Source organism: Eublepharis macularius, chromosome 1 (genome assembly GCF_028583425.1).
Source record: "Eublepharis macularius isolate TG4126 chromosome 1, MPM_Emac_v1.0, whole genome shotgun sequence".
NCBI classification, from domain to species: Eukaryota; Metazoa; Chordata; class Lepidosauria; order Squamata; family Eublepharidae; genus Eublepharis; species Eublepharis macularius.
The window spans coordinates 18,993,189-19,009,472 of record NC_072790.1 but is presented as its reverse complement, the minus strand read 5'-3'; the positions used below and the strand labels follow the sequence as shown (position 1 = coordinate 19,009,472).

The 16,284-nt window shown below is 42.1% G+C and overlaps 1 protein-coding gene across 2 annotated transcripts in view; it reads right to left on the bottom strand.

The window, feature by feature from the left end:
• Positions 1–15,350, bottom strand: part of WDPCP (WD repeat containing planar cell polarity effector) — a 215,052-nt gene extending 199,702 nt beyond the window's left edge. For both annotated transcript variants that reach the window (XM_055001704.1, XM_055001713.1), the window contains exons 1-6: positions 15,220–15,350; positions 10,933–11,015; positions 10,283–10,327; positions 9,288–9,338; positions 6,472–6,542; positions 6,159–6,218 (exon numbers count right to left, since the gene is read on the bottom strand). In XM_055001704.1, the coding sequence (XP_054857679.1) occupies positions 6,159–6,218; positions 6,472–6,542; positions 9,288–9,338; positions 10,283–10,327; positions 10,933–11,015; positions 15,220–15,257 (348 nt within the window). In that variant the 5' untranslated portion in view covers positions 15,258–15,350. The remainder of the gene's footprint in view (positions 1–6,158; positions 6,219–6,471; positions 6,543–9,287; positions 9,339–10,282; positions 10,328–10,932; positions 11,016–15,219) is intronic.
• Positions 15,351–16,284: the final 934 nt, after the last annotated feature.

Genomic DNA, 16,284 nt, shown 5'->3' with positions numbered 1-16,284 from the left:
AAAGATGTTTAAAGGAAGAACTCTCAACTGGGTCATTTATTTATTCATTGTTGCTTAGCATTCATCTGCATTCTTAGGCTTCAATGGGACTAGGACACACCTGATTTCAGTTGATATATTGGATCTCTTGCATTCAATATGTATAACGCTATCAACTCTTCGGCCACAGCACACCTGTGATAAAAGATTGCCAAAACCTACAAAACCTCATGTAGCAATTTACTCATTATTAGTAGTAGTATGTTAGGTGTCAAGGGTATTTTATCATCTGGCTGGCTATAAAATAGCATTTATACTGTGTTTGAAGATGATGCAAGGACTTCACATAGATTACACTCATTAAATCAGTTCTGCAAGGTAGGTATTTTTTAAACTGGACCGCATATCATCCCTGTTCTCTGCAGATTGTCCACTGGTTCAGAAAAATTTATGAGGCTTACCCATATTTATTTGTTTTACTTCATTTATGCCCCACGTTCCTCTCCAGTGGGGACCCGAAGCGGTGTACACCGTTCTCCTCTCCTCCATTTTATCTTCCCATTAACGTTTGAGGCAGGTTAGGCTGAGAGATTTTGTGACTGGCCCAAGGTCACCCAGCAAGCTTCCATGGCAGAGCGGGGAATCAAACCCGGGGCTCCCAGTTCCTAATCTGTCAGTCTAGTCACTACACCACACCGGCTCTCTATTATTTAGTTCTTATCATCACCATATTGGCCCAAGAAAAGGGAAAGACAGTCTGAGTTGTGACACCCATCCAAGGTAAGTCTGCTGCTGTTATCACAGGCTGCAAACCCACTGAATCTGTAGCAGGTATTTCAAAAACATATACTGAGGACATCATTCAAGGAAAAGGACACAGGTCAGAGTGTTAGGTTGCTCACACAAACACAGCTGACTCTCTCCCACACCTCCAGACTGCAGCATGCCTGCTTCAAAAAGACAAAATGGGCTCTAGATCAAATCAAGTCTGAATCCCCCCTAGAAGCTAAAATGATGAAACAGGCTATCATACTTTGATCACATCATGAGGAGACAAGACTTGCTGGAAAAGACAATGCTAAGAGAAGTTGAAGGCAGTAGGAAAAACGGAAGACCCGACATGAGATGGATTGTCTCAATAAAGGAAGTCACAGCAATCAGTTTGCAAGACCCAAGAAAGGCTGTTGATGATAGGCCGTTTTGGAGGTTGTTAATTCATAGGGGTGCTGTAAGTCATAAGTGAATTGAATGTAATCCCCCTCCTTCGTCGAGAGTGACCTTTGCCAATCCAGGAGAGCTGTGTGTGTGTTTCACTCCTCATCCTCAGTGAACCTGGCTATGGCAGCAGCCACTACTTGACATGACAGGTGGCTGGGGATGAGACAGCAGGCCAATCCTCAGCACAGGGTGTTAACATGTATAGCGGCTGGGCCATACCCATGTTGTGGTCTTACTGAGCTTTCACCTTAGAGGAGAGAAGCTTCACAACTGAAGAAATAATTGGGTGCAAAAAAAAATTATCAGCTCAGTTTATGTTAAAAATAGTATTTGTTTTTTTCAAAATCATAAACAAATATCAACAGGCTTGGGGGGGGGGCGGTCTGAGAAAATTTTAAATTATGACTGGGGTGTCATAACATTCCGCCCACCTTTTGCAATCCTACCTTTCTCCTTTTATATCATAAAGTCCTGCCAAGTCTAATCAAGATGTTACTCACCATTCACACCATTCCCTCCACCCTGAACCAGAACATTCAGATGAGAGGCAAAGTTATATTCTTTATATAGACCAGTCTTCACAGGACAGCGTGCCCTTCGTTTATCTATTACCCATGCACTTAACACTACTGCTCATATTATTCACTGGTGACATGGGGAATAAAACAAAATGAAATTTCAAAGTAATCGTGAGCTGGGTCTGAAGAGCGCACGTGTGTACGGTTGAAAACATCTCTGAGAGGCATATAGTCATGAATACAACAGCAGATACACTTTTAATTGTTTTTGAGAGGAACAGACCCCAAACCAACTGTCTCTGCTAATTCACTCAAGTTCCTAGTGGACTCCCTGACTAATCAGGATACTTTTTAACCCCTCTTCCTCAAAACCTACACCCCAGCCGACTCCCCATTTGGTCAGCAGTTAAACTGACCCCCCCCCCAGCATTTCAATATTCCTCCCACCCCCACTCAAAGCTGGCTGGCTATAGCCAGAGGAGGCAGACGCCTCCCTGTCCATCCTAGGTGGTTCTCAGGCTGCTAAAGTTTAAGAATCACTAAAGTTTAAGAATCGCTATATAGGGAGAGATTTTCCTCAGACTTCAATGCAAAATTTTTAAAACTGGCAACAACTGAACTGTCTGCATTGAACCTGCTTACTTAGTCTTCATCTATATATCTAATTCTGAACTTGGACCCTAGGGTGTGGACTGAAAAATCCACATACTGGGGTGATGTTTGTACAAAGCTGGGTCAGCTCCAAGGGTTACTCAAAAATTCAAATATGATTATATATACCAAGGGAAAAGCATAGATCTTGCAATGTCGCAAGATCTTGGCAGCCATTTTGAATGTTGCTTAGCAACCCCAAAATCGGTCAAAATCAGCCAGAGTGGCTGAAAGGCCTGTCAATAGAGATGATGGGGAAAGGAAGAAGATGGGGATGAGGGAGGGAAGAGCTGCTGCCAGGTGAGTCAGGCTGGAGGAGGCACCACTGCAGGCTAGTAGGCAGGCAGTGACCACAGAAGCAGCTAGAAGAGATGGAGGAGATGGCGAGAAGATTGAGAATAGTGCTACTGGTGTGTGAGACTAGAGGAGGAAAAGATAGCAGCAGTATGCAGGAAAAGAAAGGGAAAGATGCGAGCGTGAACAAGGGAGGTCAAGGGTCGAGGGGGTAGACCTGAGAACCAAGGCAAAACAGATGGGAACACCCCCCTGAATCTTGTGGGTTTCTACTTGTCTTTGTATCTTATTCTGAATCTGGCTTATAGAGTATGAACCAAAAACCTGGACAATGGGACCATGTACAGACATGGAAAATTTCTTACAAACCTGCAGTAATTCCTAGGTTTGCAGAAAAAAACAAAATATTTTTAAAAATGGAGGGAATACAAGAACTCCAAAACCGCAGAACATAAAGGATGTTGGCCAGCATGGACAAGGATGAATGGCAGTGGAGTGGGGTTAGAGAAGAAGGCAAGTGGGCAGGGAGGATGGTCAAACAGCCAAGCAGAGGAAAGAAGGAAAATTGCTTCAGAATCTACTAGTTGCTAAAATAAATTGGAAGTTAATAAGATAATAGCAGTGATTTTTTATGTCCCATTTTCCTGTCACAGCTTCTTTTTGAATAATGGGATATAGCTGTGTCTGGGACAGCAGATTCTGCATTGTCACCACATTCCCTGCCTGTGATAGTACCGCTCCAGGCCAGTATGCAATGTATTGCACTAGAAAGGGTTTGCTGAAATTCAGGCTGCACATACCTGGCACAAGACTCCTTTGTTATCTAGAAGCCATGTGACTATCGTATTTTACTGGGTTGATTTCACAGCAACAGTTCTGTTAAAAGCCATTGAAATTGCAAGCCAAAGGGTGAACTGATTGTATCATCTGGCCAGGCCCAGGAATTGCTGAACACTTTTCATGTTCCACCACACTCTTATCTACGGTACAGATTTCACAACCTGTAGCAGGGTTGAATCATTTTGTTGCAGTCTCCTTCAGACAGCTAATGACTCTCCCATCACCTTGTGTCAATTAAAAAGGTCTTCTGCTGTCAGTAAGTTCCCTTAAAATAACAGCATGCACCCCTTTTATTATAAACAGTGCTAATTTAGAGATTAAGCCAAAAGGCCAAAAGCAGTCTTCTAGAAGGTGAACAAAATGCTTCTTATCATCATCTGTCAGTTTTTGCTTGCTGCAGATACAATGGGGTTAAAACAGGGTTGCACCTACCTGTAACTGTTCATTGAGTGTCCGTCCTTCTGTGCAGGATCACATGGGAACTGCACATGCGCGGGCCAGCTGCTGGCCCGCGCATGTGCAGTTTCTATGTGGGACTGCACAGAAGATGCGATGATGAACTTTTGTGTTCTTGAGGGATGAGCAACTAAGAGACAAGCGATTGGCTTTGGTCTCCTTGCATTAGTCACCAATGAAACAAACCTGAGCTTTCGATTATTGTTGCATGATGTGCTTGTCCTAGCGAACAACCAGCCTCTGGCCAAACTGGATCATACCCATGCAGTCAAGCACCATGCAAATGCCATTTGAGAATAATTGTTACCACACTTGCATCAAGGGTGCTCTTTTTCTCTAAAATTCACCCACGCTGGTTAGCCTGTGGCTTTGCTGACAGGCTGAGACAATAAAGGCAGTCAAAACTACTAATTTCTCCACTTTTGAGCAGGTGTGATCCTCAAGCTCCTTTAGCTTCAGCCAGCCAGAGTTATTCATAGAAGTTATTCATAGAAGAATCATAGAATTGGATCTCTAGGGTCATCTAGTCCAACCCCCTACACAATGCAGGAAATTCACAGTTACTCCCCCCCCCACACACACACACATATACCCAGTGATCCCTGCTCCATACCCAGAAGATGGCAGAACACCGTCAGGATCCCTAGCCAAACTGGCCTAGGGAAAATTGCTTCCTGACCCCAAAGTGGTGATCGGCATTACCCTGGTTTTAGTTATTTTATTGCCTTAATCTTTGCTATCGCTACTGAACTTATTGGCGTCGCCACTGGTTTTATTGATTATTTAATCATTGACTTTATTGAGTCTCTGTGAGAAAGACAGACTTTAGGATTGCCAGGTGCTTGCCGGTGGGAGGCAAACTTCCAACAATTTGCCTTTCTGCCTGCTGATCATTGGCAATCGGTGGCAGGTAGCCTGGAGATCACCTGACATTTGCAGGCAGCCCTGGCAAATTGCTGTGTGTGCTCCCATGTGATGATGTCACTTCCAGTTACATTCTTTAAGAATTGGCCCCAAACTAGAAGTGACATCATCACATGGGTGTGCACACGCTAACACATGCACACCCATGTGATGATATCACTTCCTGTTTGGGACCAATGCACACACGAAGGGGAACAGTGAGTACCCATCCCCCCCCCACCATGACCTCTTGATGGTTGCCAGGATGACCCGGCACTCCTAACTATATGTGAAGTAAATTAATTAAAAATTGCTCTCAATCCTTTATGATAGTTCTATGTTATTTTGATTTTTTGGATCTTGCTGTTGTTGTTTCTTCGGTTATTTTAACGGATTCTATTTTAAATGGCTATGTATAAAAGAGCAGATATATTGACAATATAAATATTTTAAGTATATTAAACAGTTTTGTTGTAACACTGTACTATTATTAGAAATTAGCACAAACATCAGTTTTAGAAAGTACAGTTACCAAAGTTATCAAAGAATTCAGACAATTGTTAATGGGACTTGCACCAATGCCATTGGTTGAGAGTTAGGCCATATTCTTCAACCTTCAGCACTCTTGACTAAGCTGCAGTAACCTCAAGGATATGTTTGTTCAACATCAAAGATAAAGGGCTAGAAATAGGTTTTAATGAGTTAAAATACATTAAACATATTTCAAGAAGAAGCTGTTGATTAGAATGCTGGATCACACACTCGAGGATGCCCACCTGTTCCCACTTCCCATGCTGCTAACAAGGATGTGAGCAGATGTTTTCTTTATACATTATATGGATATTTATGTAGATACAAACTACAGACACATGCCGCAATGGCCTCTGAGCACTTTGCTTCATTTGAGAACTAATCTAGCTAGGTGGTTATCTTACAATTCCTGTCTCCGTGCTGCACATAAAAGGCTTCAAGAATAAAATTTAATGAATGTCTTCAGTGATTACCCAAACTTTGAGAGCATGTACATCTAGTTCAAAGTTGCTGAATATTCTTAACTCTTCAGTTTACATGGGAACATAAGGTTCTGTAAGCTATTGCTTCCCCTTTTGAATACAGCCTTTTTCACCGTTTAGTTAAATTGTTCACTGTTTCTGTTTTAAACGCAGACACACATTAAAATTTCTTTTGCAGAACAGCTTTTTGTGTTTCTCTGCAAGTTAACTTTGTACCACTTCATCAATCACTTAATTGTTCAGCTCTGTTGAGTGAGCTTCATGAGGGCATGTCAAAACATTTTACCTGACAGACGTATTTGTTCTTCCATTTGCTCAGCACACACTGATTGTTTTGCATCAGTTCCTGGAGGACAACAGAAAACAGCAGTATATAGTTCGGTGGTACACTTCACTAGTGTTTAAAATGCTTCTGGATTTTCAAGGAGGACAGATTGCCTGACATTCTAAACAAAGATTGAATTGTTTTGGATAGCCCACCAGACAAAAGCACATTTATCACCAGAAGGAATAATCTTTTATGAAAATTAAAGCTGTTGAAAGAGGTTTGAAAACTTGGGATTAATTGTTACTATGCCTGAAACTTTCTGAAAAGGTACCTCGAGCTCCTTCAGCGTGTCGTGCAACTTTTCTGGACGTTTATTCTTAAGTACCCAAGGATAATCTCGAGCTAGCAATTGAAAAACAAGATATAATACATACTTACTAAATAGCCAACACTAGATTTTACTGCATTTTATTAGCAATTTTTAATATAAAAAGAAATTCATAGCGCTGAAAAGAAATATAAAGAGAGACATTGCCCTGAAATTTGTTGTTCTAACAACAAATCTAACAGCATTATCCCTTTCTCAATAAATGAATATATTTATTGTCCAGAATAATTCCTCTTTATTTGAAAAGTGCTGCAGACCAAAGTATCTGCTTAAACAAGCCTGAAACTGATGAAACTTCAGCCTTCTTCCAACTAGAAGCTCTATTCGTTTTAGAAGTTGTAATCTCTCTATCAACTCTTAATTCAGTCTGAACAACTCCTTTCAACCAACATTAGTAAACTATTTTTAAGATCACACAATCAGCAAGCTGCATTCACGCCGACCACAAACAGAGGTTTATTGTGACACCTAAATTCATGGTGTTTCTTCTATTCATTTTTATAAGGGAATGAAAATATATGAAAACTGCCCAATGATGAATTTGGTGGAAACTGAAACCTTATAATGTCCGTGTTAGTATTTACACTAAATGTAAATTCATTTTTATTTAACGATTGAAGGGTTCACCACAACTATTAAAACTGCTTTCCACATTTTACTAAAATGACATTAGTCAAAGCTTTTCAGGCAGACTTAATAAATGCAAGCATTCTTGTCTACAAATTTAACGAAAACTCAAAAATGATTAATTTTGCTTGTCTTAACCCACACTACAAGGAGATCAAAATTGTAAGTAGTAGGACGTTCGTTTATTGCAAATTCACACATCCAGGCTTGAAGAGCAGAAAGGATTGTAGCTATGAGCTACATTTACACCTAAAATATATAAATTTTCATAAAATCAAACAGCTTACATGCATTTTTTAAAGGACACATTTGACCTTAATTAAATTAGAGGATGGAAAGCATTCATATCCTTTTTATTTTATAAAGTCACAGAATATAAAAATAGTAAATAATTATTAGAAATCTTCTAGGTAGACAGCATGAAAAGTGTAACTAGTACTTCCAGTACCAAATCTGCAATTATATTATTTAGTGCTATTATTATATTATTTGGTGCCACTATTACAATGAATGTCTGACAGTGTCTTATTTTTATATTAGTCCCAGCTTAGTTAACACTAATACTTGGTCATTTTAAAGGGAACACCAATGAGATGTCTCACAGCATGACATTGCTTTGACATCAGAAGAGAAGTTAAGGGATAAAAGATAAAAAGTATCATGTTGGTACTGATGGTGAGATTGCAGAATGGGAGTGATATGCTTGCTCCACCTAGCTCCTGATGATAAATGCATACCCTCAGACCTAACTGAGGGGATCAGTTGCAGGCCACCCAGGAGGAGAGCAGGATGCTGCGTGGCCACCATCTTAGAGGACGACGTGGGCTTCCGGCTGCGTTGGTGGGGGCAGAGCCTGCACAGCCCAGATTCAAAGGCCAGGGCCAGAAGTAACTAGGGGTGAGAAGAGGGCTGAGGACATGGGAGGTGCGCTTGCCGCACAGGTCTACCATCCCTCTTGTAGAAGGAGGTGGCCCCTGTCCCTCGACACTTAGCTCATGATTGGCATCCCACCCAACCCTCCCTTTCGTCACAACTTCATAGAGAGCAGGCGGTGTGGGTATCGGGCACCAATCTGTTTTGGGGGAAACAGAGCCCATGAGCTCAGTTTCCTTTTATGGGGATCCCCTTAAGGGGTCTGGGGAATGGAGCATGGCAGGTGCATGCCCAGCTCATGGGCTGTCAGGTCCGCCTCACTCCCAGGTGCCAAGGGATCCACACAGGGGTGCAAACCCATGTGGTATCCCCCCAATTGTCATCCCATGGCCCCCCCCCCCCTCAGCTGAGGTCTGAGGGGGTGTGGCGGTCATTGGCTGGCAGACAGGTCAGCCGATGTTCAGATCAGTGTCCTATGCAGCACCAATGCTCCACGAGCTGTAAATCAATGAAGTTGTGGCCTCTTTTAACTCCATCATGGTTGTCTTGCATATTTTGTAGCCTTGCCTTCTAGCTCTCCTCCCGTCCTTGATGCTGGCCTGCAACTGAGTTGCAGTGTTTTGCACTAACTGGAATCTCCCAGTTGACTCTGAGGGGCAACTAAGGCAGAGTGAATTACAATAATCTAGTCTCAATGTTACTGTGGCGTGGATCCAGGTGGCCAGATCAGCAGTGCCAAGGTAGGAGGCCAACTTCTGGGCTAGACTGAATTGGAAGAAGGTCTCTCTCTTTTTTTTTTTTGCAGCTGCATTAACTTGCTTCTCTAGCTGAAGTGCCACATCCAATATAACCCCTAGGCTCTTTATGAATCAGCAAAGGTCAAGTGAACCCTATTGAAAGTGAAAAATATCCTTCAAGATCTATGCTTTCCCAACCAGCATCACTTCCGTCCATAAAGGTCAATGGGTTTAGAACAGCGTAACTCTACATAGGATGGCACCGTTAAACCCCTTGAGAGAAAAGAAAAGAATACCGGTACCTTTTCCCGCATGCCGCCAACCGCAGTTTGAAGGAAACACTATAGAGTAAGAACGTGACTGGTTAAGCAGCCCCCGCCCTAACCAAAATTCTCACTTGAGGTTAAAAAAATGAAGTTGGGAATTGGAGGGGAGCATAAACTACAGAAGTGGCTGACCACGAAGTGTGTAGTTTGTGTCTAAGAGATGTATAGCTATGAGGAAATTGAAAACAGTCCTTACATTGTGCTAACTGTTGCTTCTCATGCAGGTAGCCCAAGTTTGTTTGTAATTCTGAAAAGAGAGAAAGAAGTTAACTTTAATATGCCTGGAAATCAAAGTATTACAGAAGCTGAAAAACACGAAAGTTTGGAGTTCTTGCAGTCAGGGACCGATGCCTGAAATCTGCAGTGAAAGAAAACCTTGAAGAGTTCAGACAGGTGGGCCAACTTTATAGAAGTTTTAGTCTAATCAGTCAGCGAAGTGAACGGCCACTGAATGCAGACCAGAAGCTGAGTCAGTCTGTCAACAGAATTGTGGAGGCAGCATATTAAACCTCAAGTGAACGGCACAGGATGCCCTCAAAAGCCACCACTTTAACCTGGCCTAAAACAGGAAGTAATTCTAGCTGAAAAGACCTTCTGGCCCATGCTGAACCTTCCAGGATTAAAAGGATTAATCAGATAAAGAAAATGGATCATTCACTCCGAAACGCCTATTTCAGATAGGCAAAGAGGAACCAGGAGGCCGACACCAGTGCACTCCCATGCACGTACAGCGCCCTCTGCTGGGACTCCAGCAAACGAAAAGTAACTGGCACACCCAAGATCAGTCTAAATCTCACATTACATTTAAATCCAATGTTTTATACAAGGGAGTTAAAACTTTGGAAGCAAATATTGTCTATGTTAGCCTGCTGCATAAGAATAATTTGAACTAATGATTTGACTATAGCTAACTGTAGAGAAATTAAGGTTGCTCAGCACAACGCATAAAAGTATTACTGAACTTACTTAATGGAGACGTTCAGGAGAATGTTTTAATACAATTTTGGCAGCTAAACGTCTCCCCCCATTCCTGAAGGTGAACAGTTCAAGACTGTATATTCTTTATTATCAGAAAGTGATTTTATTGTATGTTTTTATTATATGTATTTATTATGTTGTTATCCGCTCTGAGCCCGCTTGTGGGGAGAGCGACTATAAATCAAATCAAATCAAAAAACATTTATGCCTTACCTGGTTCTTTCTTGTCATAATAATGAAAGATCCCAATATCTTGGTCTATATAATTAAGGAAACATAACACAGCATTATGGTTCTGGCATCTGAAATCAAACATACTCCAGTGGGTGTTTGGAAAATATTTCATAGACAGTCACTGCATGCAGTCACATGTATGCTGGAGATTTAAGGGTGTGTGTGTGTTGTGTGCGAGAAACCGTCTTCAGTTGTGACATCTGCAAGGCTGCTGGGGGAAAGAAACCACTGCAAAATAATAATTTTAAAAGACGAGTGATGCACAGCTGGTAAGTTAAGAACAAGCATTACAGCACCGGTTTGCCTGGTGCCTCTACCATTTGCTTATTTTCATTCTCATGCTCTCATGTTACAGCTCCAGGCTTTTGGGGAGACAGGTTTTCCAAGGAATGCTCTTTGGGAAAGAATTTTTTTCTCTCAACTGGAAAAGTTAGAGCGTTTCAAAACCAGTGCAGGTTAAAGTTTGATAGTTTAGAAACAGAAGGCGACAATGGGTAGGAAGAAGAAGCTTTCATAGAATTTGTTTCCTTTTTAAAACTACAATGCATGCTAATTTTAACCAAACTGTATCAATATTCAATCTGTGTTTTTTTTCTAAAAAGCTGGAAATTCAGCTTTAACTTCTTTACCTTTAATATGTAAGGTGCTCTTCAAAGACCACAGATGCATTTCAGAAAGCAAGACAGACATCTGATTCAATTTATGGTTAATTCTGCAAGGAAGATAATAAAAAGAAAATTAACTTAAAAAAAAGAATATATGCTCTTTTATAACTTTAAAAAAATATATGGTCTTTTATAGGCATTCATTTGTAAAATAGAAAAGAAGCAGGGCTTTTTTTCAGCTGGAACGCGGTGGAACGGAGTTCCGGAACCTCTTGAAAATGGTCACGTGGCTGGTGGCCCCGCCCCCTGATCTCCAGACAGAGGGGAGTTCAGATTGCCCTCCACGCTGTGTGGCACAGAGGGCTATCTAAACTCCCCTCTGTCTAGAGAATATTGCAATCACTAATCTGATACGGAAGTAAATTTTCTTAAATGTAATCAATGTAAGCGAAAGAAATTTTAGAATGTTTTTATCCTCTATGTTTGTTGTCTATAGCTTTTGTATTATTGTTTATAGTTTAAATAAAGAAAAATTCCATTAAAAATAAATTTATGCAAGCATTATCAAGTCTTTCAGTTAAAGTATTTGTTGCTGCTGGGACATAAAATTATTATGAGGTGTTTTTTAAAAGTTCACTAAATATAAACAGAAATAAAAATGCTACATCTGATGGTACTCTATTCTGGGCTTCAGAAAGCTGTCCAATTTAAGAGTTTTCTTGAAACACACACATCACTGAAATGAACATAGCTTTGATTTTCCTCCCCTTTGGATTTACTACCTATCCAGTTGCCTGGATTATTACCACCAGAGAAGAATTCTTTGCTGGATCTTAGGGTTCCCAGTTGTACTGTCCGCTCATTCTCTTGTTCTCTCTTTTCCATTTGTCTCTCCTCACTTCCTCTTCCCTGCCCTTCCAAATGGGAAGAGTTGCTCATACCCTTAGTATCTGCGGCAAGATTTGGGCTCAGTAGCACCTTAAAGACCAACTAGATTTCCAGTGTATGAGCTTTCGACAGTCAAAACTCCCTTCGTCAGATCTGGAATCACTCATCTGAATGTGCTAACTCTCCAACCTTGGCATATGTATTCGTTTCCTTTAAATTTTTGTTTCTGACTTCTATGCTCTTTAAGTATCTTAAGTCCTTACAAAACTTGCAGTCACACTTCACAACCCAGTCAAGGATCATTATTGATGGTGTACGGGCGCTTGCCTAACTTGGTATTTTAGATTTATTGGATCAGGAGACCAATGTCCCAGGGATATTTTACTTCAGCGAGTGTTAAAATCTGAGCTAGGAGTTCAGTAGTCAAGTGCAGTAAGAGGCTGTGGACAAGAAACAGATGCTCCACACTGGATCTCTGTAGATAATTTTGTGAATGAGGGCTTTCTTTGAGATGCAGGACTACATTCACATGAATTTGTATCTAAGGAACAGTAAAAATGTGGTGCCACAAAGAAAGCCCTAGTCCCATCTCACTACAGAAGACTGGGAGGGGCCCTCGGAGATGGACCGGGGCCTACTTTCAGATACTCCTGAGATGCTCAGGAGGAAAGGGGGTATACATATTTAAAATAATTAAAGAAATAATTTGAAATAAAATAAATACCGAGGTCCCTGACGGAACATGGTCTTAAAGATTAAAGCCAGTACACTAAATAGAGCTTGGAAACAAGCTGGCGGCCAGTGCAGCTTTTTCAATACAAGTGTGATATAACCCCTGCAGCATACCTGTTAACTGCCACAGTAGCTTAAACCAGTTTAGACCTCCAAAAGGTCTTCAAAATCAGCTTCATGTAGAAGGCATTACAGAAATCAAGATATGATATGATCAGAACATGACCAGAGCACGTCCTTTTTCCCCCCAGGAAAGGGCACCTCTTGGCTCTGGACGTCATATGAGACTTGAAAAATAAGGTCCAGTCCAAGCCTTCCCAAACTGCAGGTCTGCTCCCTTGGGAATGCTGCCCTGTGCAAGCCACCATCCTGGTTTGAAAACTAAATTCAAAATGCCAACACTTCGTGTTTTGTCTGGGTTGAGATTTATTTATTCTCCTTCATCCCGTTAGCGAATCTAACAGTCTATGAAACACACCTATTGCCCTGTCAAATTCAGATTAAAAAGGGAAGTAGAGTTGGGCATCATTAGTTTACTGTGGCATTTTCCTCTGAATCTGATGACCTTAACTAGTGATTTCATGTACATGTTAAAAATGCAGGAGACAAAACAGAGCCCCGCACAACCCTACAGTACAATTGTCAGAAAGAACAGTTAAAATTTCCAACTTCTTGAGCCTGTCATCAAAGCAGGAGGAGACCTCCCTGGGGCATGGCGGCTCACAATCCCAAGAGACAGTCCAGAAGGATACCAAGACTGATGGTACCAGATGCCACAAGAATCAATATGCTGCGTCCCTCTTGTGGTACATGTTTATCAGAGCAAGCAAGGCAGTTTGTGCATCAAACTCAGACCTGAAACCCTATTGAAAGAGCATTAGAAACTCAGTTTCATCCAGGAGTGGCTGGAGTGAGCTGCTATCACCCAAAAGAGGGGAGATTGGTCACCAGCTGTTAGAATAATTCTTTAGATCCAGGGAGTGATCTCATGGTTACCAGCTTTACTATCTTCCTGATCCAGCCAGTCATTCTCCTATAGCTAGACATAATAAGCCGAAAAAGCTTATTATCAAGTGCACAACTTGTAGGACAGACAAGCAAACTGCCCATAACCTCAAAAGACAACAAGCAAACATGACAATTCAGTACTATGCATTACAACCAAACGTTACTGGCATTATATATCCTCGGATCTTAAAGCTACAAGGAAAAATATACACAACAGCGAATGTGTAATGCTGATAGCTTAGCAACTATATCATAAGAAAGGCTTTTGTCAAAACAAGTACAGCCAACCTGCCTTTCTGGGTTTGTGACTTCTGTTGCTTATATTTTCCTTCTCTGTCTCTCTTTCACTTTAATTCAACAAGAATCATCCATCAAAAATCAATGATATTCAAGCATTTAACTATGCACTTTATTATCATGAGTGCTATGGCAGGGGTGGCCAAACTACGGCTCATGAGCCACATGCAGCTCTTCAAGCCATATCGTGCGGCTCCTGGAGGTCTCTGAGCATGGCCGTGGCCGTACAGTATTTTAGTGGAGAAGGAGGGGGAAATAGGTAAGCTTGTAAGTTTGCAAGCTTCTCCCCTCCACCAGAGGTTGCTGGGGGGGGGGGAAGCACGAAAAAGAAGAGCTCACAGCCACACAGCTTAGCGAGGGAGCTCATGTCCGGACGCTCCACAGCCTGGCTACAGCGGTGGCAGCAGCAAGAGGTGAGCCGGGGGGCAAGATAGCTGGCTGGCCAAGGCACGCAGGTATGCCCCTCCCCCTTCCCTTGACCAGGCCACTAGGCATGGTGCAGGGCGGGCAGGGTCAACCTGGACTGGGGACGTGGCTATGGCGCTGGGCCAAGAGGCTGCTGATGGGTGGGCAGGCAAGACAAACAAACCCAATGCATCCCTCCCTGGCTGTTTAATCAAAGTTTGCAGCGTGAATCCTTTGCACAGTAGTTTACACAGGAGGAAGCCCATCTCTCCTTCCCCCATGTGCGTGTGAATGAGTGGGGTGGGGGAGGGTCTGATCTGTTTTCAGAGTGGGGGGGGGAGAGAAATGCCTGTGGGGGTGTGTGTTGGTGTGGGTTCTTTTCCCTTCCTTTGGGGAAATGCTGGGAAGGGGTCGAGTTGGTGGCCGGACTGCCTTTGCAGGAACCCAGCCGTGGACTTTGTGTTGCTTGCCCCAACTTTTATATCCCTACCAACTATGCCTTTTCATCTTCTTTTCTCTCCCATTTCCAAGCCTTATCTATTCTCTCTTCCCTTTTCTTTCTTTATTTTTCCTTCTTTCCAAGTCTTTCCATGTCTTTCTTTCTCTTTCCATGTTTTTCTTTCTTTCCCTCACTCCCTTTCCATGTCTGTCTTGGTCTTTCTCTCCCTTTTTCTGTCTGTCTTTCCATGCCTTCCTTCCTTCGTCAGTCTGTCTATGAATTTCCCTCCCTCCCTCCCTCCTTCTTTCTTTCCATGTCTTTCCTTTCCGCCTTTTCCTTTTTTCCTTCTTTTTTCGCATGTCTTTCCTTCCCTCCATTTCCTTCCTTCCTTCTTTCTTTCCATGCCTTTCACATTTTCAATAGAAACATTGGGCTTGCCAGGTCCAATTTGGAAAATACCTGGGGACTTTGGGAGTGGAGCCAGGAGACTTTGGGCGTAGTGCCTAGCAAGGGTGTGATGTTACTTTTGTGATATCACTTACAGGTCAAAGGTCAGGTGATAGCACCTCCTAAGCTCCATCCTCTTCCAATGATGTCACTTCCGGTATACTGCACCAAAACTCCACTCCATCCTGTGATATCACTTTCAGGGCACTCCCCCAAATTTGCCTCTTCCTCTGAAGTCACTTCAACGCATCATGTCTTGAAGCTTTCAAACATCGGATGTTTATTCTACGTGGCTCTCACATTCAGCAAGTTTGGCAACCCCTGTTCTATGGAATCCATGCAGCCTTTACAGTCCTAGGAAGCACTTGCAAGAGGCACTCTGTGTAGACAATGTGACATATAAAAAAATGCATGTCTGAGGTATGTACATGTAAATAATATATTTGAAGAAGGGAGCTTTGACTCTCAAAAGCTTATACCCTGAAAATTTTGTTGGTCTCTAAGGTGCCACTGGACTCAAATACCTGAACCCTCTAGTCACTGGTACTTCCTCTATCCAAACTCAGAGTACCTAAATACAGGGCTCAATGAATCCTAGTCACCATGGCACCTAGAAATTTCATTGCAACACCGAGTATTTTCAGCAATGATTTTATTGTAGTGTCTCTTGGCAACACTCAGTGGAGAGTGGATCATTCAACCATTCAGTTGATCATTTCACACCAGAATATGTTTTATTGTATAACTTAAAATGCATATGCATGAAGTTCTGATCATTGCTAGTTTGTATGTTAACTTTGTTAGCTGAGTGCAAAAACAGAACAGTGAAGTTATGCTGTGCAAAGAGCATAAAGAGGCAAAAAGTTTGAGGAAATACATACTTGATAGTGAAGATGATAGAGATAGGTTCCTTGCTATCTGACTACATCTTGCAGAGAGAGTGAATAAGGCAGGCGAGAGAAGAAGCAGGATATTGCCCTGTTTAGGCCAATAGGAGACAAGACAAGGAAATGACCCCAGGAAGCAAGAGAGATGCTGCTCTCACTGTCCTAACTAAGTGATCCTTGCTGCCCCCTGCATAGAAGGCACCTCTTCCCTTCTGGCTGCTGCAGTACACCAGACATTGCTATTTCCAACAAACTTTACACTGTTTAGTGGTA